A 25,453-nucleotide genomic window follows, 5' to 3' on the forward strand; every position below is an offset into this window, starting at 1 on the left:
TTTTAAAAGGCTTTCATATGTCAGCTTTGCAATAAACAAAGTATTTAGCTTAACATTGTGGAATTTACATTATGCTTTCTTTTTAAGTTTAGTTTCTGACACACAAATGAAGTTTCAGGCAGCTGCTTTGCCTGTTTGATGCATTCCCAACCTCCTTTAATATTTCTATTTTCACTGGTTCTAAGATTTCTTTGTTGTTCGGTTTTCTTTTATAATCCAGGACACAGTTCTCAGCTGATACTGCAACTCTCTGAAGAGAGCAATCCTTCTTCATAAGCCTGGCTGAGGCCAAAAATAGCACTGTCAGCTTCTGACAGGCTGAACTTAGCCAAGTGAAATGTTTTAACATTTTATCATCTTAATGAACAGGCTTATTTATAATGTGGACAACTTTACTGTCATTGTATGCAGACTGCTGAATAGATTATGGAATGCATTTGTTTGGAAAATGCTGAATGTATTAAGAAATACAACTTTTGACCAAAGGGCGGTTGTCTTAGCCACTGTAAACAGTTTTAAGATGAAATATTCTTAACCTATTTGAAATAAAAGGAGTGACTTAAAGGTAACATCTGCAACTGTGAAAAAAACCTGAAGAAAGGAACCTCACAATGATAAACAACTACCTCCCAAATCACAGAAATTTGCAATATGCAAAAATTGCCATTAAACACCCTATAATCAGTTTAAATATTACTCTTAATGCAATACTGGAAATAAATATGTAGACTAAATATCTGCAGATACCTTTAGCACTTTATAGTAGAGGGGGAGGGTTAAAAGTACAAAATAAGAAGTCTAACAGAAAAAAAGAGTGGGGGTTAACATTTGCTTACCCTCTTTTCTGCTACCTCATCCTCTCCTGTAGACTCTTTGCCATCATGTTCATCTCTCAGGGTTGGCATATGTTTTTTGTGTGCTGGCTCTCTGTTTAAAGTTGTATATCCTATGTGTTCATAAATTGGATTTATTGTCATCTTGGCAATGTATTCAGCTGCCTTCGTTTCAATATAAAGAGTAATCAATCCATCTGTCACCAGGTCATGGATGGACTCAAAACGTTTCTCCCCAACAAAGTGCTTTCCATCGTAGTAGAGTCTGAAGTTTCTGGTTTGACTTCCAAATCTGCCTCAATGAAATGGGAAAGTTGTTTTTTTAAAGAACAGTAAGCAGAATAAAGAAGAGTAAGCAAGCCTTTGCAAACAATTAAAACCACTTTATCACTTAAAGCTGTGACTATGCTCTGTGTCTGGTCCAGATGAGAATGAAAAACTCAACTACGACTTAGCACGGACAAGACGGAGAGATCAACAACTGCAGACAGCCAAAACAGCGACTGTCCCAGAAGGAACTGTTTGTTCTCCCATTTTTAGCCCCTCCATTATCCCATGGAAAACTGAAAATTACTTCACACTCTTCGTGGCTTTTTTTAGTACTCTACCACTGCATCGCCGAAGTCAATTTGCTTGGCTCTGATATGAAGAGCTCTCATAATAGAGTCCTCTATTACAGCTGATCAATACGGAGTTTTGATGCCGTCTCGGACCTCTGCGCCCCGGCTTGCTTGCAGGAAGAGGCCATTCAGGGTTCAGCTGCGCTTCAGTGCCAACAACTACACTGAAGCAGAACCGCTGCCAGAGCTGGAGCAGCACAGGACAAAATGGCACAAGGGCAAGCATTCTTTATTCCTGGCCAAAGGCCAAGGACTAACTCTTCAAGCTTTGTACAAACGTCCTTCTGTGTTATGCTTGTTAAACCCTGAGCTTCAAGCAAATCTTTGTAACATGCAGGACATAGAACGCGTAAGCTATCCGACACAAGCAATTCTGCAGTCAGGGTGGAACAGGATTTTGATACAGGCTCTTAGCCACCATAAGAATGCCAATTTTACCTGGGTATTAGCGTGTTTTCAAAAACTGTGCTTTGATTCTGCAATGATTTTCTGCCTAAAAGCAATCTCAATGTGTGAAAACACACCAGTGTTTGCACTTGGCAACAACCAATGCACATCCTGCGGGGAAGATGGAAGTAAGAAGCTGCTTTCACAGCTCGCTCCAGTGTTATTCCTTGGTCAGAGGGCAGCAAGAGTGGCTGCTTGGGGCATCAGGCCCCCTTGTGAGGTCAGATCTACCAAATAAATATTAAAAACTAAATTTGAAAGGATTAATTGCTTTCAGTTTACAATCAAATGCTTCATAGCAGATGGTAAGGAACAAAGTAAACACTGGTCCTTTGCTGAAGTGGCTCCTTCTCAACGGGGCCTCACCAAACAGGGGACACCATAATTTTAGACCTTGCCTCAGGTGAAATATTGCACTCTTTTACAAATATAGGCAAACCCACTTGTTCTGTGACATAAAATTTTTTCCCCCTGTGTTCTGACCCAAAATGCTAAACCTTCCCAGCCCCCTATCAATAATCTGACAGCAATTGTTACATGGAGAGCTGCCGTCTTTACAGAGTGCTGAAACATGAGGGGGACTTCAGGAACGCATGTCCTGCTTGGTAAGGAAAGAGGACACAATGTGTAGGAACTACCTGGGCATTTTACTGGAAATTAACTGAAATGTCTCTGTACATTTTTTATGCCACACAGACTGAAAGTTCACAGAGTCAAACTAAAAAGCAAGAAATTACAAAATGACAGAAAGAAGTGTATTTTTGCCCAGTACTAATTTAATCACACGATGCAATTCTGAGTGAACACAAGTCACATGCTAAACTACAGCTGAAGGGGTAAGGACATGTTCTGATTCAATCTTCAAAGCACCTTTCTAGTCACCCTAGTCTGTGGGAAACAAGCTCTGACCACAAGATGCTGTCCTTGCATACCCTCCACTGTCACAGAAGTCAACACAAGCCAAGAGGACTCAGCACTCTGCAGAGCCAAAGCCTTCACTGTCTTCAGCTTAGGGCAGTGGGAATAATGCACATGGGGCACATACAAGCTCCATGATGTTAAAATTTGACAGAGAACCAAGTAAGTTTGAAGGTGAAGAATAACAGGCCTTAAATGACAATATGCAATAGAATTATTTTTATTAAGATAACTGACAGGTGAACTGCTGCTGTAATCAGTAACATATGCTCTGACAGTACCTATAGCAGAGTTTTAAAGAAACTGAAGGTCACTTATTGCTCTTAGCTTTCTAGAAGAGAAAGTATTATGCTAATCTTATCAAGAGAAGATAAGGCACAGAAAAGCTTCTCAGAGCCTATTACTAAGTACACATGGTGTCTTGATTTTAGTAACATCCTTCAGAGTCTAAAACAAAGTTTTGAAGAACAAGACCGCCAAATAGAGAGAACAAACAAAAGTTCTGAAAGGATTAATCCTCTTCCTATTAGGGTCGGTAGGTGTATGGTTCTATCCCAGCTGTTTTACTGATCTGCTCAGGCTGCTGCACATAAAGTGTGTCTTTGAGGGATACTACAGGGAATAGGATTCCCAAAAGTACATAATCTTTATCCTGACCCACATTTCAGCACACAAGTATCACACAGACAACTTCCTACAGTTTTAATTCCGTAACAACACCACAAGCGTAAACTCATCTATCATAACCTCTCTTCATCTGGAGAACTGCAAAACAATTTCTTGGCATGTGTGGCCTTCCAAAGGTACATTCAACTTTTTTAGATCTGAACACATTAGGATAATTTCACAATTACCACTTAAAGAGAGGTATTTAGAGAAACAAATTACTCTGCATCAGTCTTAAAGCCACTTGGAAAAGGTGCTTGCTTATGACCTGCAAGAGGTTAAATATTGAATGGTTTGCCTTTGTCTGATTTCCCATTTGTTCCAAATCAAACTTTTTTCCTCTCTCTTCATTTATTGGGTATGTTGTGGGGAAATGTATTGTTTTTTAAACAGAATCCTATTAGCAACAAGGAGGAAAAAAACCCCAAACAAATCCCTGCAGATCAATGAAACACCAATCTCTTACAAAGCCTGTACCATCAATAATGTGTCTCAGAATCCTGTTTTACTTCTAACTCATTTAAATTTATTTCTGACCACACAGTGATACTGTTTCAATCCAACTGCAATATAAATGCAAACATACACGTCCAATTGCAAATGATCAGTTAAAATGTAATCTTCAGTCCTTCCACTTAATACCATGGTTTAATTTTTTCCATTAGCAAGAATATTTCCTTATGTTTACTCTCTATAAAATTATTGCAGCCCGGTTAATTATACATCACCATGGCAACTAAGTGGAGCCAAGACTTGATATTTTAACTTCCTGATGGTCTCTTCCTAGAGGCAAGCATCAGTACCAGCTGTTTTTTGTTTAAGGAATAGAAAGCAGGACACAGATAAAGTACGTTCTCTTTTGGTTTAAGCAGGGGAACATTAGATGTTTTTCCAAGAAAAAGAAATAGACCTCTGACATATCAAACAGTCTCATTGTGTCCATTGTACATTTGTTTGCAAACAGCAGGACTACAGATAAAAGACTTTTTTTATTCCAAGTTGTCTGAAAAGCAATTGCTCTCTCTAGTCCCTTCGGTTGCCAGTAGGGCAGAGTGGATAACAACGTGGGAAAACGGATGAAATAGCAGAGCAAATGTGGCTAGTAATAAAGGCCAGAGGAGCTGAATTAGGTATCGTGAGAGAGACGGGCTTCAGACTCAGCCACCTACTCTGTATGCAGCATTCAGTGATGAAACAAAAGCAAGCAGTGAAGGACTGAGAGCCCATCCGCACTTTCTTACCATCTAAGACAACGGATTTTACAGTCCGCATACAGAACTGTACAGTAGCTATTCACCTCTTTCACAAGCTGTTTTATGATGAGAAGACTATCTAGACAAAGGCATTATTTAAAATGTGTGGCTGCAACCAGAGCACAAAGTTAACGCCCCTCGAGGCTACTCATGTCCTCATTAGTTTCAAGCATCTTCATGCACTGAGCTGGGAAATCTTAAGTTCTGTACATGTGCCTGAAGGTCACTTGGACATTATCTTCCCTTGGTAAAAAAGTGTCTTAACATGATTTGCAGCCAGAAGGCAGAAGTCTCACTTAAAATTATGTGCCAGAATTTTAGCTCTAACTTCTAAAAACTCTTGACCAACACTTCAGACTAGAGTCTTGACACTCCATAAAAGGTTAGAGCAATACAAGTAGTCTTGCAATCAAAAACGTCTCCTAATGATGTTCATGTGAAAAAAAAAAAACAACTCCATAGATCCTCTTTTGGCCCATTTCCCTGTCAAAGAAACTGAAGTCTCGCATGTCACTAAAACCTCTTCTACACAGTTAACCCTGAAGGTCTCCAATTCCTGAGAAGCTAATTTTGAGGGTCCTTTTTTATTTATTGGTAACAACATTTTTTAGGATGACCAGGGAATTGTGGAATTTGCCATCTTCCCAGAGTATCTGCCTGACAAATAGCATCATCTCCAAAACTTGTTTACAAGAACACAGTATACATAAATGAAATCAGATGCATCAGGGATTGAAAAATAAAGCTGCATTTTATACATGTGGAGACAAAAAATATTCATTGTCTGATATGGCTGGGAAAGGTGGCAGAGTACAGTCACGAAAGATAGCTATCCTGTGTCATTTGGCCAGGCAGCATTGGCTGCCTGGCTGACTGTGGCCTGCTGAACATTAACTGAATATAAAATTATCTCTAAAACCTGATCAGAGCCATGTGCTAGCTGAATACATAACAGCTTCGTTTATCATGGGGAAAAAGTGTGTCATCCTTCAGAAAAGAAAACAAAACTGTAACGTGTCTACCCCATGCCAATGCAGACACAACCTCCACCTCAGTCTAAGCAGCATCAAGTAATAAAGTTCGGAGGTGGTGCTGTATCTTTGACAACAGCCTCCCAGCAGCCTCTCTCAGTTGAGACTGAAGACAGTTTACCTGCCCAGACTTCCTTGTCCAAGAGGGAAAGAATACTGTACAAAGAGGACGCTGCCAACAGCAGGCAGCATGGACCAGAGCCAGGGCACTTCCTGCGGAGCACGAACCCTCTCAGGGACCACGCAAGTGAAGAGAGCACACTGCTCGGCGGCATCAGCAGTAGGGAACAGCTGCTGAAAACAATGAAGACTGAAAGTGTTATCAGCCCTCAGTACCTGTAACGGTGTGCTTTGCCAATAAATCTAACAAAATTATAAGAAAAGTCTTCTGTTGTTTCATTGTCTTATTTTACAGCATTTAACGGCTGATTTTCACCATCTCAAACCAAACAACTGTCAGCTGATCAAGGACCACGTACGTATGCTATTAACATGCAGTAAGATCACTTAAAATTACTTTTTGTGTTCTCTATAAGTGATACGTCACTTGAAAATAATCTGTTTGTTTTGTAAAAGAAGCTCTTGTACAGATGTATCACACCTTCTTAGTACCATGCTTGCAAGTCCAATTCCATTTAACCTAGATATAAGTCCCTGGAATTGATCTGATGATTGAATCAGAATCAATACTAATGTTTTAGGCAATATTTTGATGCTTTTTCTACCTGATGAAATCTCTGTGCTTCCTGAGAAAAGACTCACTGTGGTTAGTGATTGCAACACATCTGAAGCCTATCTACACACAGGAAAGCAGTAAAAGCCAGGTATCTTCTTAAATGAGGGCAGTATTTTGCAGCCTATGTCAACACACCTGGAATGAACACCTTCTGGAAACGCTAGTAGCAGGAACATCAATAACTTTTTTATATTAAGCAAATAATATTTCTTCACCATATATTTTGAAGGAATGTTCTCAGAGTTAATTTTACAGTGCGAATTCATGCTACTGACAGCTTTCGTATTACTTTAAGAGCTGTGTTTTAATTTTTCTAAGATAAGCTTCAATCCCCACCAGTTTGCTCAGCAAAATTCAAAATGGATGTGCAAATTCCACTCTATGTATAGCATTTTCTTTTTAGGTCATTTTTATTGTTGTTCCTGTTTTGGTTTTGCTTTTTAATGTACTTTCTACAGCTTGTTGTTCAAAGTCGCAAAGTTTATTAAAAAAAATAATTTCCCTTAGATTAAAAATAGCTACAGCAAGATTTCTCTTCCAAACAGATTTTGTCAAATCTGATTTGCCTTAAAGTCCACTGTTAATCCCAACCATACAGTGCAGGTTTACTTAACTTCAGTGCAGGTTTATTTAACATACTTAAAGCTATTACACAATTTAATACTTAAGTTGTTTTCTCAATTTATTCTACCTAAGATATTCTAGTAATCCCTCACCACTTTTTTGCAGTGAGATTCACAATATATTCATCCTACTCTAAGATGCTTTCTCCTCAAAGCTGCATTCCTTAATAAGAAACAAGCATAAAAATGCAGAATGAAATGGTTCTTATGTATGCAGTACACATTGTTAGATTTTTGGGGGCTACTGACAGCTTACCAATAAAGATCAATAGCTTTTCTAATATTATGTTCTGGTTTTCTACAATACGATTTCTTTTTTGATGCAAGTACAGCAGTATCTGGAGGGAGGGATGGGAGGGAAGGGAGAGAAGGCTCAATTAACTTCCTAGCACCTATCAAATTGGAAGGAACGATACTTAACTCAGCTGAGCTACATCAAGTATTAAAGACAGAGAAGGAAGAGGAAAACTGGGCCAGATAATATTTATTTCTGCCAGCTGGTTTAGTGTTTGAATAATTAACTATTTTCTTGATGAAAACAATTATGAGATTGAACAACAATACGATGCTGTTGTGTGTTATTTTGAAAACGTATTTATAAAGCCCCCATAGTATCTACAGCTGAAAGACTTCTTTGCTTATTGATGAACCGCAGGAAAAAAGCTGTTTCTCCAAACATAAAAAAAATTATAAATTATATATATTTCAAAAGCATACAAAAGAAGAGGCCAACCAAAAAGACTAACTGGAAGATGTATTTCTAACTAGCATTTTCTAAAAGTAACAGAGCAAAAAAGCATTCATTCCAGCAGAAGCTACAGAAGACAGAAGAGAGATGTATCCTTTCAACAAGGGAGGGAACTGGGGAGGAGAGTGCAAAGTCTGCTATGTACACCTCCACACAGTTTAATTATCAAGTGATTCCATCACAATGTGGCTTTTTACTACAACTCCAACAGTGTCTAGAAGCTTCACACCAGGAAAACATTATGCACCATAGAAAAGCCCAGTACAACACAGATTCCTTCTCAGGAGCTGTGACTGGGGATCACACCCATCTGAGAGATGGGGTACGACTTTCAGTTTGTCTGGGCCATTTTAAAGAGATCCTAAACTTTTGAACTGAGCATATGAGGCAGTATGGGAAAGAAAATATCATCTCTAATGGCCAAATGAGGCATGGAAAACTTAAAAGCCCCAAGCCAAGTCACATAAGCTAAGGAGTGAGCCCAGATCTTCTGAGCTCCACCACAGTGCCTCACCACAAGCCAAATGCCTCTACTGTGCACCAGACTACAGTAGATCTTTGTGGCACAGCAAGAGATATAGTGCAGAGGTGAAGGATGCGGCATAAAATGAACATGAGCTACATGCACAGAGAACAGACAGCTCTTGGACAAGTTTCCAAAAAGTTCACACCACCACCAGAGAAGAGAATATTCCACTGAGAAGTGCTGAACTTACATGGGCAGGAGAAGGACTGCAGCAAATTGAATTGCCAAAGATAAAACAGACACTCCAGCCAAAAGAAAACAGAGCTGACAACAACAACAGATGGGAAGAGGAGGGAAGGAGAACAGGAACACAGCAAGAAGACATGAACCATAAGGAAAAAAGCATTCTAGTCTGTGGGAGGGCCTAGGTAGCCAGTTAATTACTCATTAAGGTTAGTAGCTATTTATTATTATTCTAAATACTTAAATGAAGCCATCTCAGGAGTGCCCAGGTGTGCTTACGCAAGGCAGATGACACGCAGGACACCTGTGCTGTTTACTGGCGGCTGAACCTTCCACTTCAGTAACAAAGTAACAGAGCATGTTATTTAGCGTTGAATGTTATATAGGAAAAGAAATACCTGCTGTATTAGCCTATTTAAACAGCTTTAGGCATGAACTGTTCCTTTGCTATGCAAGAAACCGCAGATACCCGAGTGGGCAGTTTTTGACACTGGCCTGATTTCCGTGGCTGTGGCAGTGCCACGGCGCCTGGCGGGCAGGAGTCGTCCCTCCCCGTGGGCTCCAGCCGGCCACAGAGGAAGGAAGGGGCACTCCTCTGCCATTTCATGCAGGATAAAGAAAACTGACCAAAGCGGGTCAGGCTGCAACATTTATCCCACAGAGAGCACTGCTCCAAAATGCGATCAAACCTACTCAACCCAGCTAAGCTACAAAGTTGGGTGGGGGGGGTGGGGTGTGGGGGGGGGGTGAGCGCACACATGTATATATAGTTTCCTGGGTTTTTCAGCTAGTGACCAAGGAATATTGTGTAAATGTTTTAGAAAGGTTTCTAGAAAATTCATTTGCCCCTTGCTACTGCCAAACACTGCATTCACAAATCAGGGCAGGTAAGATGATGTCAGAATATCACTGCCACAGTAAAGTGAAAGGATGCAGGTAACTACTGTTTTGCTGGGCTCCTTCTGACTGCTCATGGATTCAGGACAAACCATGACCAAATTTTGATATATTCCTAATTTAAAAAAAAACCCAAACCATAATCCAGCTATTATCACAAAAAAAGTTGTTTCAAACAATTCTTTCTCCAATTCCTCTCCCATGTCCCAGCCTGCACAAGGAGGCTTTCCAGCAGAACACAGATGCACAGTTTTAACCTCCTAATGTGAGAAGCCTTTTGCAGATGTTGAATTTTACACATGTAAGTAATCCCGCCGCAATCAATGCATGTTCCGGAAGGGCGCTACACGTGTGTCCCAAAAGGGACACTGAAAATGGGGCTACCAAAGCAACTGTCCTCTAAAATTAAAAAGGTTCATTTACAGCCTACCAGTTATGTCTCCTTTTAAAATAACAGTGGCTAGTTTTGTAAAGTAATTTCATAATTTAGGGAGAGAGAACATTTATCAATTTCTTCCACAATAGATGTAGCTGGTCGACTAAACTAAGGATTACTAATTTTTGACATTTATTTCACCTCAAGAATTCTCTCCCAATGTCACATAATCTTGAATGTGCCCTGACCCCCAAACATAAAGAAAACATGACTCATAATCACAGCTAACATTACATTACCTTTTTTTTTAATCATGCTGCAGAACCTTATTTCGATTCATTCTCAGTATCACAACAATAGAATTTGCAGGAAGGGAAACCATGGTAACCAACTAAACGTGCTACAGCAGATATCTGCTCAAAAGAACATGCAGTACCATCACACTTCAACGCCTACCACTAATACAATCTCTACCCATTTCCTCTTTATCCTCATCCTAATTATTAAACAAGCTCTCAACCACAAAAGGCTACACTGCGAATCATGTCATATTGTTACTGTCATTTGCTATGGGTCCTAGCATTAGCACTGTACTACTCCTTTGCCAAATTTAAAAGCAGATCTAATACCTCCAGGAGTTAATTAGGAATTTTCTGTTCTTTTCATCCATTTGGACATGTAATTAACATTACAATGTATTTTATATATTTTCATTGTCACAGAGACTTGCTGTTATGTATGGACACATGTATACCTACAAGAATTTTCTCTTGTTAGTAATTTTTTTTTAAACCTCAGGGTTGCAAAAAATTTTCACTGGCATTCTCTGATTAATTAATTAGTAAACATTGGTGAATTCTGCTGTGTTTCTTTTTTTAATAAGCTATGAGAAACCACATTCGTGATTAAGTACAGACATTAAATATAGTAGGGTGCTGATTTGCTGCTCTCATTTGTGTTTACGCTTCATTCTCTTTTACTCGGTGCCTGAACTGATACAATTTCACAGGTCTTCTCAGGCTCTGAACATCAATTTTATTGGAAGGACAGCTCCGAATATTTGGCCAAACTTAACACTTAAAACAGCATTTAAAATTATCATTTTATTTTTCCTTAGGAGCATACATCTGAGAAATTTGTTTTCTGAAAACAAAATCTCTTTTGTTACAAAGTTAGATTTAAAAGGTAGTCTGTCTTAAAAAACCCTCATGATGTAAATTAATTGCACAATAATGGACGAAAGCAGACAAAAATAGCTCAACAGATGATCAAAATGCAGCTTCTTATATAAATGGAAAGAAGATTTTACAGTAACTCACTGTCAACGTTCATAACTGAAAAGTTATTCACTTTTTCTGCCTTATTAAAGAAGAAGAAATATTCAGAATCTTCCCTTTGAACTCAGTTAACTCTTCTGTAGCATTGCACTAAGAATCTTTGCCTGCCTAAGTTAAGCCTGCAAAAGCTATTATTTGTCCTGTCCTATTTAATCAGTGCTACTGTCCGGTCATTTGATCAGTGCCAGGCTATGTCTGTAGCTACTGCAGCTCAGGAACAAGGTCTCTACTAGAACTACTAAAGCTAGTTCTATAAAAGCACCAGAGGCACTGCTCCACATGGTCAAAAATTCATTTAGAAAGGTTTAGGGAACAAAGAAAGAAAAATCCATGGCCCACACTTCGTCTGAAACAGGATGTGTAGCCCTGTATCCCTCCTCTCCAAAAGACCATCACAGAGTAGGAGAAAGGTGTTCAGACAACAGAAATAGTAAGGGGTATGGAACAGCTTCACTACAAAACCTAAACACTACAAAAGCCAAGGACTCATCAACCTGTAAAGAAAACAGTAAGGGAGACATGAGTGTTATGGAAAAGGTAAATGAAGATGAACTGTAGGGAGCATCCAATAAAATTGCAAGATGAAATCTTGAAAAAAGGGATGCTGCTTAGCATAAAACCTAGTTAAGGCACAGAACTCATGCTGACCAAGTCTATGAGAGCTCAAAAACAAGCTCAGAAAGCCACAAGATAAAAATCAAAAATCTCGCATCAAAAGCCTGAAAAAAATAACAATTCTGCTCACAAGTCCCTGAAAAGCAAATTTTCAGAGGCTGGGAGAGCACACCAGAGAACTACTGCTACAGGTTCATCTTGTTCTTACACTTCTCTTTCAGTGTCTGCTATTAATAGGTATCAAAGAGTAGATACTGGACTGGACTAGGAACTGGTTCTTTGATCTGACCCAGTGCATTTATAGTCAGAGAACTTGCTCATACCATAAGAGAGATGTAGCTGGGGAGAAGCTCTTTGCAAATATCTGCCCATTTTGTGATGGCTTCGGGCTTCCCTTAGAGTAACTTACAAAGAAGTGAGGAGCAGAAGAGCCATGTTAGGAGTAGAACCCTCCAGAAAATAGCCTTCAGGCACTAACTGCATTTGCAGGCTGTGCGTTTTGGCTGTAGCTGAAGGCTCTAGCTTAGTGTGATTGTCCAATCTGTTCCAGATATCAGAAAAACATGTTTCAGAATTGTGAATTCTGTCTGCCTACAAGCGAGTTATGGTTTGTGGTGTTACCAGTTTATACTTTGTCTCCTAGAAAGATTAAGCTGTTTAACAAGCAGAAATCTTCAGTGTAGAGGAAAGACAATCTAAGCATCTCCGGGAGATACCCACTGTAGGTACAGTCTAGAAGCAATGAGGATGGAGACAGAACAAGAGATAATGTTGTTGTTTTTCCCCTACAATATAGCTCTCTGTGAGGTGATCTTCTTTAACAACTCCAGAATAAGATAAATACTCGCTTTACAAAGTTGAGCTAGCATTCATTAATCTCTATCAGATTTGCAGCACAGAGGATGAAGTATTAACAAATACAATGTTTGGGCAGTTGCAATAAGGAATCTGAGCTCTACCTTCATCTCTCACCTAGCTTGGTTTGTAGCTAAAGGGGATTTTTAGCATCTTTTCTAACTTCCAACTGAAATATGACATAAACTTTACCAATACAGTTGATACCTGATGTTGAAGTTGATTAAACAAACGGCAACATATAAAATAAAATTTATAAATAAAACAAACACCAGGATGTTTTCCTTTTTGAATTTTGAGGATGCATGCCTTCACTTAATTTAGTGGCACCAAACCAAAATGTAAGACAAAACAGAACTACAATTGGAAATCAATTAAACACAACTTCACCAATGGCTGGTATGAATATACAATAGATATTTTAGATGTTAGCTATGATAATTGGTGGAATCAAATGAGGCATTCAAATTATTCCATGAAGATTTAAGGAGTTGCCTGATTTGGGTCTTCAGAACAAAGCACAACCCCCTTTTTTTTTCCACTGCAGAAATGAAAACTGGGAATACTTCATTACACAGATATCATACCTCCCCACAGAAAGGGCTATGACCCTGTTTCACTAAACTGCTGTTCAGGACTGGATGCACTGGGTTTTTCAGGATTCCCAGGCATGCAGACACAGATGCAGGAAGAAGGTATCTGCCAGAGCAGGGCATGCTGAGCTGTCTGTGTTACTGAATTGCCTGCCCCCAGTAACTACAAACCAGGAAACAACCTGGTCTCAGCCCCAACAGCAGCTGATCCTACCCTATGTTTCCACCAGACATTTAGGTCTCAGTGAACTGGGATTTTATGAAGCAATCACATTTCATAGGTAGTCTCTAATTTGTCCTAACCACAACTGAGAGACTGCCAAAGGTATGTCAGGCAACACACATAGACAGTGAGAGATAGATAGAGTAAATACATGCAAATACAGAGGAGACCAAATATTCATGTCAAGACTCAATGGGCAGCCTCAAACATCTAAAGTTTACTCAACATTTTCCATTCCTTTACCCAAACATGTCCGAAGATATGGATGCTCCATTTTACATTTTGCCATTTTGTTTTTATTGCAGGATTAGAGCATCTCTTCAGCATTGCTGGGTTAACTTTGTAAAATGCTGTGAAACCTGTTCTGTGTCTCTGTCTTTATATAAAGCTTTTCTTTCATCACACACCTTCTAAAGGCTAAAACAAAGGTAAAGAAGGAAAAGGAAACATGATATCAAGGTGATCTTAAAATTAACATTAGTGCTTGCATGAGTGGGTGGCATTTAAGCCTAGCACAGAAAGATCAAATTGATTGAGACAGATAAAGAGAAAGGGTGAAATCAGAGACTGAAGTCAAAGTCTTCCATCAAACTTGGACAGGTTTTGCCCATATGTACCACCCTGCTCACAAGCTCTGTTTCTGGCCATGGAGACATTCTGAAATTCCTCCTGGGACTATCTTAGCTGCAGAGCTGCTTTTGCCACCTGGCAGTGTAGTGACAAAACCTCAAATAATGCTAGAAATTACAGGTAAAATTCCTTAAACTCATCACAGCAATCACAGCAAACTTCTTACAACCAGGCTGAACAGACTGGCCACAGAAATTCCCTAATCTTTTAGAGATGCTGCAATGACAGCAGCAGAGTCAGTGGGAATACTGGGTAATGGGTATATTCTGCATGTGTAATTCCAGGGAGAAGAAAAACAGAAACTGAGCAACACTGTGCCTCCAGTCAGTGGAAACAGTCATGCTACACTTCCAAGTAGAGAGAGAAAAAAAGAGATCCTAGTGGTAAAATCCCCATGTGTGGAAGACACAGTACTGCAGTTCACAGAGAACTTTCACCTAAAGTATGAGAGCAAATACACTCATTTGAAGGCCAACAGCAAGACAACAGAGCATTACTTCTTGTGGGATAGAAAGCAGCCACCTAGACCACTGCCCTTCACACACAGGTAATTCAGCCAGCACTTTAACATAATGAAACAGCTGCAACAACCTGCAGTTTCAGAGCTTCTGAGGTATTTGGCTAAATACTGAATTTCCTCAACGTAAATCAATGATAGCAGCTTTGATATCATTTGAAACTGTTTCCCCAGCTGATCGCCAACAGTTATGCATCCTCTCCTTTCTTAGATACGAAAATAGATTTTGTTGCTTCCAATGAGATTTTTCAGTTTGAGAGACACACCATCAAACCTAGAAAAGACCCATCTTTTGTCTTGCTGGACTGGAAGAGCATTTGTAAAATAAACTGTATCAGTACATCCTGCAAGATGCTTAGCAGCTTCATCTTCCACAGTCTACAGGCCTTGTACCTTCTAGCCAGATGTTAGGATAATTGTTTTATTTTTTAGCTTTAAATGAATACTGCAAGAGCAAAAGTAGATGGAGTACCAGACCCTAGTAAGCAACACCAGTTTATTTACACTGTTAATGCAAACCAGTGTATATGTCAATATTGTTTCCATCTGCAATCTTATTACTATAGAAACAGATACCTCAGTAAAATACACCTTTCTACCACCCCAAAAAAAGAAAACTAATTCATCACAAGCTGTTATTGCAAGATACCCTTATTTTAACTGTAATCTTATTTTACCCATATAAAACTTTCAGTAACTGCATTTTCTCCTTCAATGTTTTTCTATCCTGCGCTGATTTAAAACATTTCCCATCTGAGTATTTAGGTGGTTGTCCTAGGATGAAAGAGCCTCCATTACCTTAAAAGTAAAATATTTCAAACTTTCAACTAGCTATTTTTTTATTTCAGTTTTTATTTAAATTTGTCTTTATATCTGATCCACTTGGCAGAATGCTGCAGAGTGAGGAAACAGATCTGCAAACACTGGTAGCTAATAGGTGCTCAGACTAAAACCCCTCCTGATTTATTTGCCATCCCACAGAGGCAACTAGAGAGAACTAATTGCTCTTCAGCCACAGCTAGCTAAGTAACCCACTCGCTAGACTAGTTACATGAACTCTTAAGATGCCTCTTTATCTCCAGACTGCCTGCTTTCCCAGTATCTGCATGGGGTCACGTTTGAAATGTAGTGAGGGAAGAGCAAAATGAAGTACTACCAGCAAAAGCACAATTGATACTATCCTGATGGTGCTAACAAGAAGAAATGTTAGCACTTCAGAAAGGGGTAGGGAAGGTTAAAGACACCAAATCTGTACCTAGGGTAAAAAAGTACCAGTTCATTAAATGTAGACCATGATTAAAAAAACCAAAAAAATTAAAACCATCAGAAGGGTATTTAAGCATTAAGGTCAACAACACAGTAAAATCTTTTGAATATTTTATAAATTTAAAAATGAAATATTAATTACCAACCTTAATGCCAAAGTGTAGGTTCCAGGTTGCCGTTGGCTTTCACGAATGAGATAGCTTCCCTCTGCAACACTTAATAATTGGTCAGCTTCCTCCCTTGAGATCATCCCATGGAATCTAAGGAACAAAGACTTTTCACTTTTAAATCATCTTATCCTCTTCTTTAAAAAACCACCAACCACAGTAATTAAAAAAGAAACAAACATAAAAATGACTGATTTGCAGGAATCTACAGCTTAAATTAACCTGCCTTTCTGCCTGCATTTGAAGCCACTTTAAATGGTTTAGAAAGGCTCCTAAGAGTTGACATCTATGAAACAAGTGTACTGCTTTATAAATCTGCATCTATCAATTTAACATGTGGAAATAAATCCATTTTCTCCTGCTGGCTTCACATGTTCTGTGCCAATGGCATGTGATCCAACATTTTGCAGCATACAGGGATATTATGGCAACTTGCTAAAATTTTGGGGACTGCATATAATCTCAGCCTAGAAACGCTACACATCTTTTACCAAAATAAACACAAGTAAGATCTGCTTTCTTTCCCCACAATAAATCTAAACACCTTTGCCTTTGCAATCTGAAACAAGACACCTGTACACTCTACGTTCATATTGTATTTGTGATCCAAATTTTTTCTTTGCTTTTTTCTGCACACAAACACCTTTTGCAAAAGCCAGCTGGAGGGGGAGGTAGACAAAGACAACCCTTTGAAAGTACAGAAACATATGGTTTTCTCACTTAAGGCAGCAATCAATGATACCCACATCCATCAGAAAATGGAGCTGTAATTTTAGGCAGACAAAAGTGATGGTACTGCAATAATGATCTGATGGTAAGCAGGACACAATGCTGTAAAACAGAAGAAACAAAAGGACCCAGAGCAAACACTTGCAACCTTTTCTGTAACTATTAGCCATCAACATGCCCAGATAAACCTCATTCAGAGACAGATGTTACTTACTCTCTTCCATAATATTTGGGTCTGTTCTCTACCTAGAAGAAACAACAAAAACCATAATGTTTCATAACAAGTGCACCAATACAGTAACCATTCTGTCTGTAATATAACATTAAAAATAGAAAGCAATATAATGTGAAAGTAGAGGCAAAAATAATCTACCATCCCAGGATTCTCCCTGTGGCTGGAATATAGGGAAGCCAAAGGCAGACCTTCAGGAAATGTTGCACTTGTGAATGGCTTAAAATGGAGTGAGAAAGAATGAGATGCTTGGATCACGTCATCCCCAGGGCTCTGCTAATACAAACCGATGGCATTAAGTATTACTTGTACAAACTGCCAAAAAGGCAAAACAAAAGATTAATTTCATGGGAGTAAGCCTGCTATTATTTTTAAGAGCACTAGTACAGTGTAACATCTATTAAACTCTTAAATTTACAAGTTATCTTCCATCATAAAGCTGTTGGTGCCACTGCTGTGAGAAATTAATCATGTCCCCTCAGAGTAAGGGCAAGCGGTAGATTAAACAGACATTAGCAGGAGCTTAACTCTTGCACTCCTTCATTAACCTGTGAGACCTCTAGTATCACCACAGGGACCTTGACAACAGGTATGCATGTGTAAAGCCAGCTTGTCTGTGCTCTAGAGACTTGTATCGGGTTTGTGTGACAAGGTTTTGATAGTGAAGGGCTACAGGGGTGGCTTCTGTGAGAAGCTGCTATAAGCTTCTCCCATTCCCCATGTCCAACAGAGCCAAAGGGAGACAGCTCCCAGACAGACCCGCCACTAGCCAAAGCTGAGCCCATCAGCTATGGCAGGAGGGCCTCTGGCATAAGAGAGTTTAGGGAGGGGAAGCCACAAAATGCAATTGCAGCTGGAGAGCTATAATAAAACAACTCTTGTGGATTTGTGGCAAATAAAAAGCCACAATAAAAATCACACCATCACTGGAAAGATCTCTAATGTTCTAAAAGATTTCCTTCTGCTACATAAGAGCAAGCAAGAGCTGACCAGTATGATAACCATTTTCAAAGGGCCTGAGGATACTGCATCATTTCAAAAAAGACAGACAGACTTACATATTTGTTAAATGTAACATAGCAACATGACTGGGGAAAAGTGAAAACATTTTGCTGTTGTTATTATAGAAACTTGCAACAACTCCTAGCTAAAACCCTCAAGACAAGACACTAGTCTCGAGCAGTTGTTAAAAAAAGAAACCTATCGTGAATAAGATTTTGTTGTCTGTTGTTGAGTTTTCATATTTATCTCAGTGAATTCATATGACAGAGCTGGAAAATTTATTTAGGCAAAAGCATTCCCTTTCAGAAATGGATTAGTAATGTGACAGGGCATCTTCTGAGTCCTTGCAAATCCTAAACCAAATTATAATATCATACTCTGTGTGCAAACACTTGAAAATGTGAACTGGCAGATGAGTGGAGCCATGACTGGGGGACTGACATCAGAGGAAAGCTCTACTAAACTGCTAGACAATTGCAGCTGGGTTTGCAGTTCTCCTTGGTGGATGAGTAAAAGAGGAGAATAATTGCTTCTGTTAACACTGAGTACTGGTTGGCTCTGCCAACTTGCAAAAACTTCACTATAATGTTGATGTCTAACACTGTTTGCTTGTGTAAGACTTAGCGCAACTGGACTCCCAACTCACTGAGTTTTATTGCCTGGATTTTGGTGTTCTGTCTTTTTTATAACTTAAAAAATTTATTATATTATTAGGGGGGTTGACATCTAGATTGAACACATACATTTAGACGCTAAGGCAACTCTGTCAGAACTCAGCAGGAGCCTTCTAATCTGCTCAGAATTAGCTGGGCCACATACACAGTGCAGTCCACTTGAACTTACTAAAACACAGATTTCCCATAAGCCAAATTTACCATCTAAGAAAGTAAACACTGATCTCCAGCTCTCAATAATGCTTTCTACAAGTACCGTGCACCAATTTTACTCGTAGCAACTTGGGCATAAAAGGTAGTGTAGCATTTGTTCTCACTTCAGGTATCCTTAGCTGCACCAGAACTAGAAGCAATGTGCAGCTTTCTTGGGCTTTTGCATCTGTCTGGACTTCACAAAGTTCCTGCCAGACTATTTCTACAGATTACAGTTGTAGGCACCCACGTATCCTCCAGTTGCACACGAGCACTGAAAGCTAAAACGGTTCTGTTCAGAAGCTTCGTTAGCCTAACTTGTGCGCTCAGCCAGCCTCAAGTTAAGGAGACAAAACCATCCACCCTAAGAATGGAAATACATTTAAAAATATAAATCAAAGCAGTAGCAAGAAAATGGTTATTTTAACTCAAGTGGTTAGGTGAAAATACAGTGTAACTATCGTCTGTAGAGTTTCTTTCTGATTTGACAGTATTTTTGGACCAAAGTAACTTGGAGCATGAGTAAAGGCAGCTGTAGCTACTTCATTTTCTCAGTATACACCAAAGACCAGCTAAATGCCACGTCTTTTGACTTCTCAGGACTTTTTATTTATGTGAAAAAAAATTCTATTGATGTTTGTTTAGCTTGTGTTTGGCACAGTTTTAAAAATTGGTTCTAGCTTAGAAAAAAAGAAGGAAAAAACAATGGAGAGATGTTTGTGCTCATTTGTCTAGCACTGATGCGGTGGACACAGGAAAGATTCAGGTCTCACTACAATACCTGCAGGAAACACAAATGTCTGTGCAATGTCTGCCACTGCTTTGTTTCTGGTTTGTTTTTTTGGTTTGTTTGTTGTTTTGTTCGTTTTTTTTTTAATGAAATCAAGTTTATGAACAGATAAATGCAGCAGACTTGGCAAGCACAAGTGCTCTGAAGTAGCCATTCCTTTGGAAAAGAGCTTAGCTACCATGAAAGTTGGGAAGTCGCTCTGGTGGAGCATCCCACATATAAAGCCAGCTTTGACAAGAGCCCAAACAAGGATGCACATTACCTATGTCTGTGTATGCTGTTTCTTGACTGCTACAGAGAGGCTGTTTTCAGAAGCCTATACACAGAGATGCTGTTTAACAAGCTTGTTAATTTGTAGTACTGAATTAGGATGAAGCCTCATAATGGGATGGAAAAGGACTGTGATTTTAATTATCTTCATAATTTGTCTCTGATATTTTTCCATACACTGCTATTTAAAATCTATGGTGGAATGCCTTCCTTCAGCAGTCAAGGATGCCCTAAATATGCCTGCACGTGCACACCTACTTGTATAAAAGATTATATGCACAACAAATACAAATTTCAGGGAGGTAATACAATATTAATTGGACAAACAACATTACAATTTCCATGTTAAGCCTCACACAGAAGTCAAACATCCTTAGAATGCTATGGGATCATCCACTTTACAAATGAACATCTTAGAGAGTTAAAAGCCTTGGCTCTGTTGCGCCTTCACAATAAAAAAAATCCGAAATGAGTACAAATAATTTTTTACTTCAGAGTAACTCCACTGTTGTGTGTGTTGCTCTGACATGAAGCTGGTGTAACAGAGCAGAATCTTGAATTCTCTATTTGATAAGCATTTCATGTTAAGTAGGTCATTCTGTATCAGCACTTGCACAACACGGTGCCTTCGCACCATAAATAAAAGTTTGGGGTTTTAACTGTGTGATTTCCAATTATTTTTCACAAGTGCTTTTCCCCCTAATCATCACTCTTGCTTATGTCAACAAGTGGAATACAATAAGGCAAGAGGGGAAATTTACGTGCTAATACCTTAACAATTTACACCTTGTTCCCTCCCAGTGACCTCTTTGATGTTCTCTGGACCAATATTCTCTTCCTAATATTTATGAATTTGATTATACAGCTGAATAATTCAACCACTTAGGAAAAGACCCTGCTCCCCACTGACTCACGCATGGCTGCTAATAGAAACCCAGCTGAGAAAGAGCAGATCACAGAGCTCAACACTAGCAGGAGAGGCTGAGACCAGAGAGGAAGGTTAAACTCGTTACTGCTCGTTGAATGTATTTTCACTTCAAATCTGTCTCACTGCATAAACTGTTCAATATTTATAAACACACTTACCTGCATTATGTATATACTGATAATGTATTCTTTTTTTACCTTCATTAGGTAAAAATAAGCTTCAAAGAGCGTTTTTTTTTTCCTAAATGGATTCTGTATATTTAGCATGTTCTGTTCTGTAGATAAATACCTGCAACGATGATTCCTTCATAGCTCCATTTTATTTAGTTCAATTCTCTCCAGTTTCTAAAAACTGCAGATTTTATTTCTCAGTTTCTACAACAATGCTAATGGTGCAAACAGGTTTACTCTGCAGTTTCGGGGCTGGAATGAAGCTATTTTAAAATGCAGAGTGTTTCTCATCTTTTTTTTGTTCCCTCTGGCACAGGGAAAGTTTTATACTTAAAGTTCGTCATATGTTATAATCTTGTTTTGGAATAAATTCATAGAAATATGGTATTATAGACACTAATGTGTTTTATTTCTTTCTTCAGTGATGACGACTTCAGAGTGCTTTGATTGCTTGTGGTACTTTTGCCAATCCCCCACTGATTTTAACAGACTACCTGTTCACAGAATTAGACCAGGAGGAGCCCTCCATGTAGGGATGCAGTAAGCTCAGATACCCTCCACAGAGCTCTGGTGATTAGTTCATGTGGCATACCACTCACCCATAGCAAATTTTCCTCCCTGAAACTATCCAACTTTTCAATTTCCCATCTGTATTACAGCTAATAACATTTTATAATTAACAGTAATAAAATTCAGTGATAATGAGGATGAGAAAATCACAGTGGTCAGTGTGACTTGTATTTGAAGAAGCTTTACCCAGATACTTTTATATTTGACTGGCAAGAATAGGTGCCTCAGTTGATTCTAAAAAGGCAGCAATGTGGACCTGATCAATAGCTGAAGGATTTCCAGCACTCTAGAGGCAGGAGAAGTATTTATTTTTCACATACAAAGATTTATATCTCTGCTTATCTGACTGGATAAGCAGTATTCTAGTAGTATTCTAAGAAATATTATATAGGAAAACTTACTATAAAATATGCTTGTGACTTGTCATCACCTAGGTCAAAAAGACCCCAAAACATGTCTCTGTAATCACACTAGCATGGAATATAATGCCAACAGCTCTTCTTGAATACTGCTGGAGCCCTTTATCATTTTTATTCTCCCTGACTACAGGGGATGTATGTATTGTCCAGTTGACATGCACAATAATTACAGTCATTACGTTACCTGTTGTACAATTACCTTAATTGCACCAGTATCTTCCCACTCTTTAAATTTCTGGGGCTTTGTCTTTTGGGTTTTTTTTAAGATACCAAAAGATATCTAGAAAAATTAAAGCTCTACTTCAGTAAGAATTAAAACATTCACAACTGAGGCTCTCAAAGCATGTAATCGAAGGTAGTGAAGAACGGTTGCTCATCACCACAAGAGCCAAGTGACTTTATGAGAATACACTATCAGAAAGTCTGTCATTAGCTGAGCAAATAATAGCAGGGCTCTGAGATAAGACTCAACAAATAAGAGACTGCAATGATTGCACAGGCATAATGTCACCACCTCAATGAACAGTATCAGAAAGCTGCCAAAAATCCCTCATACATTTTACAACGTGCATGTATACATGTATCTACACACATACTAGCAAGCACTTCTTCCATCAGTGAAACACTTTTGGGGAGAGGAAGGAAAAAGCAGCTACTCAAAAGCACTTAAAAACAACAAAGGGAGTAAAATACTTTATTCTATCCAGGTGAGCACATGCATACCTGTTACTGTTCAACCAAGCCACAACAGAACAACACTCTACCTTCTGTCAATGCTTTTGCATCTTCTGCTTCCTCAAGAAGCGCAAGAGGAAAAAGGGGAGAAGGACAATACAGCTGTAATAAAGTGGAGGAAGAGGAAGAAAAAAGGGAAAAAAAAAAAAAAGAGGACGACAAACTCAGAGAGAAAATTATGGTCCCTTCAATAGCATGTGAGGTTCCAGGTGGCATGGGGTCCACATCAATTTTGGCCAACTGCTGTACAGGGCATGATCAGATACGGCAAAGCTCCTGAACAGATTGTTTGGGAATAGTCCCACTGAATTCAATGGGAAAATCTGCATTTATGTCAGGTTCTTATTCTGGAGCTGGAAATAGTGTTACTGCTTGAAATGGACACTCAAACTCCATAGAATTAGAAACCTGTATTACAAGATTAAGCTCCTACAAGACTTCAAATGTTTTGTATTGTAACATAATCAAAACCACTAACACAGAGAACACACAAAACTGTGGAGAACCTTCCCAACACGTTGCAATGGGAGTAAAAAACTGGAAAGCCTCCTTTTTTTTCCATTGCTCAGATCTTACCTTCTACAGATCACTCCTTCAAATCTCCTTCCCACCTTATTTGATGTATGTAAGAGCTCTGCATGACAAACTTAACATGAATCTGCCCACTTGGACTCATCAGAGGTGAAAACGCTGGTTAAAATGAAACTTTTTGCTACAATGCTTCTTGTAAAATTTATGTATTGTTCTTTCCTATAGCTATGGCTTGCTGAAGTGCAATCAGCTACAGGTGTATCTTTAATAAAAATACAAATTTATAAACTAAGGAAAACACAAGTGCTTCCACTAAATGTAGTGTTTCATTTCCATTAAATCTTTACTTTTTATCTTAAAAATTGACAGACAGCAATCATAGAATCACAACTGGACATCTGAAAAGACAACAGCAAAACACATGTTTAATTCTAATCCTCTTTGTGATCTAGACTGTAAGCTACTCATGTTCCTGACAGTGCTTTGTCCCTCTGTATTTAACACTATGTTGAAGTAACTAACACATTTCAAAGATTAATTTCCTTTTGGCACATGATAAAAGTACTTATGTTTTGTTGCAGCAACGTAGTAACTTTCAGTGGTTACTCAGTAAGAGCTGTGTTTTGTAATACTGCTTAACATGTCAAGTCTAACATTTCAGCAGTTGAAATTGATGTTTCCCAGGTCCCTAACTGAAGCAGTGAGAGAGATGCAGTTATGAGCAAAAACTTGCTGCCACGGATGTTTGGTAAAAGTTCGTCCCTCCAACACCACACCTCTGGAGAGGTGTGGCTATGCTGGATGGCAGCTCAGGGAGCACTAGCAACCCGGGGGGCTGCCCCATCAAATGAGCCCACAAGCAGGTGCTTCACTGTGCATCAACAGAATCCCATTCTTACTGTCTGGATCCTTAAATCTGGGACTCTGCACAGTTTAGTTACTAGTATTACTGAACCTATGACTCAAGTGACAGCATGAGGGGAGGTTTCAGTCTCTACACCTCCAGCAGCAATGTGTGTATGAACAGGTGCCTAGTTCCCCTGCACAGCTCTGCTCTTGCTCCTGCGAATTTCTGACCCAAAAAGAAGGAGAAATTCGACTGCATCTATTTATCTAATAATCCAAAGCCACTAAATTATTCTCAAGTATACACATCACACTGAAAAAGCTTTAAATTTTACTTTTACATCAAAGGGATCACCAGGTACCAGTGTCCCCAGGGCCATCTACTCTAACCACTGAGCCACATCTCCCAAGGAACCACTGTCTGGGTTGGACACCATTAAGTACAGACTTGGAGTTACTGGACTGTATAAACCGAACCTTTGTAATACCCACCTCACGAGTGCAGGTTATCCTTCTAGGATGGGGAGCTTCCTGTTGCAACTGATACACTGAGAGAAGGCAGAAGTTAAAAATCTGATTAATATAGAATCCTTGTATAAATTAAGACACTTTAACATTAAATTTTGCAGTTCAAGAAAAATGGAAGAATTTCTGCAGGATTTAATGCACAGATACACACATCAAGGTCCCAAAAATTACTTACAGGTGGTCAGAAAAAGGAACGTGGCTAGTCAAACTGGGATTATTGATTATCTTTACAATTAACTGAGTGCTAGGGAGTCACTGGGTTAAGACCAGTGAAGTGCCCATCAAGCAGATCAGAAAAGGAATCATGATAAAACTAAATTTTATTATATGTCAAATCAGGCTGCTCTCAGACTTTTTTCAGTAAGCAGATGGAGTCCCATCCTACTATGCTGGGCTATTCAGTCATCTGAAATATGCCTAGACTTTACAAGCATAACCCAGAACAGTGCAGAATCACGCCCTCTGCTCTTGCCACTACTCAGTGATGACCTTTCTGTACAAAGAGAAAAATGCCCTTTGCAGTTACAAATCTAAAGACATGAAAGGCTGAGTAGCAGTGTAAAACAGTTAAAGCCCAAATCATGACATACACTTACTATCTTCACTCTCCCTTTTTTACTTACTTCTTCCCTCCCCCCTCTAACCCCCACTTTGTTGTTTTTTTTTTTCTTAAAGAAGCCTCTGCAAACCCAAATACATCTTAGGAGCCACACAAATTTAAAGGCACTTGCATGAAGACTTTCTAATATACCACCTAAGGAATGACTTTCAACTTCT

General features: G+C 39.0%; 1 protein-coding gene across 1 annotated transcript in view; it reads right to left on the reverse strand.

Annotated features, from left to right (window-relative positions):
- Positions 1 to 25,453, reverse strand: part of CHN1 (chimerin 1) — a 99,053-nt gene that overhangs the window by 49,371 nt on the left and 24,229 nt on the right. The window contains exons 3-6 of the mRNA XM_084265238.1: positions 24,641 to 24,696; positions 17,004 to 17,035; positions 16,040 to 16,153; positions 837 to 1,125 (exon numbers count right to left, since the gene is read on the reverse strand). Of these exons, the coding sequence (XP_084121364.1) occupies positions 837 to 1,125; positions 16,040 to 16,153; positions 17,004 to 17,035; positions 24,641 to 24,696 (491 nt within the window). The remainder of the gene's footprint in view (positions 1 to 836; positions 1,126 to 16,039; positions 16,154 to 17,003; positions 17,036 to 24,640; positions 24,697 to 25,453) is intronic.

This window comes from Gallinula chloropus (genome assembly GCF_964237585.1).
Source record: "Gallinula chloropus genome assembly, chromosome: 5".
Lineage (NCBI taxonomy): Eukaryota > Metazoa > Chordata > Aves > Gruiformes > Rallidae > Gallinula > Gallinula chloropus.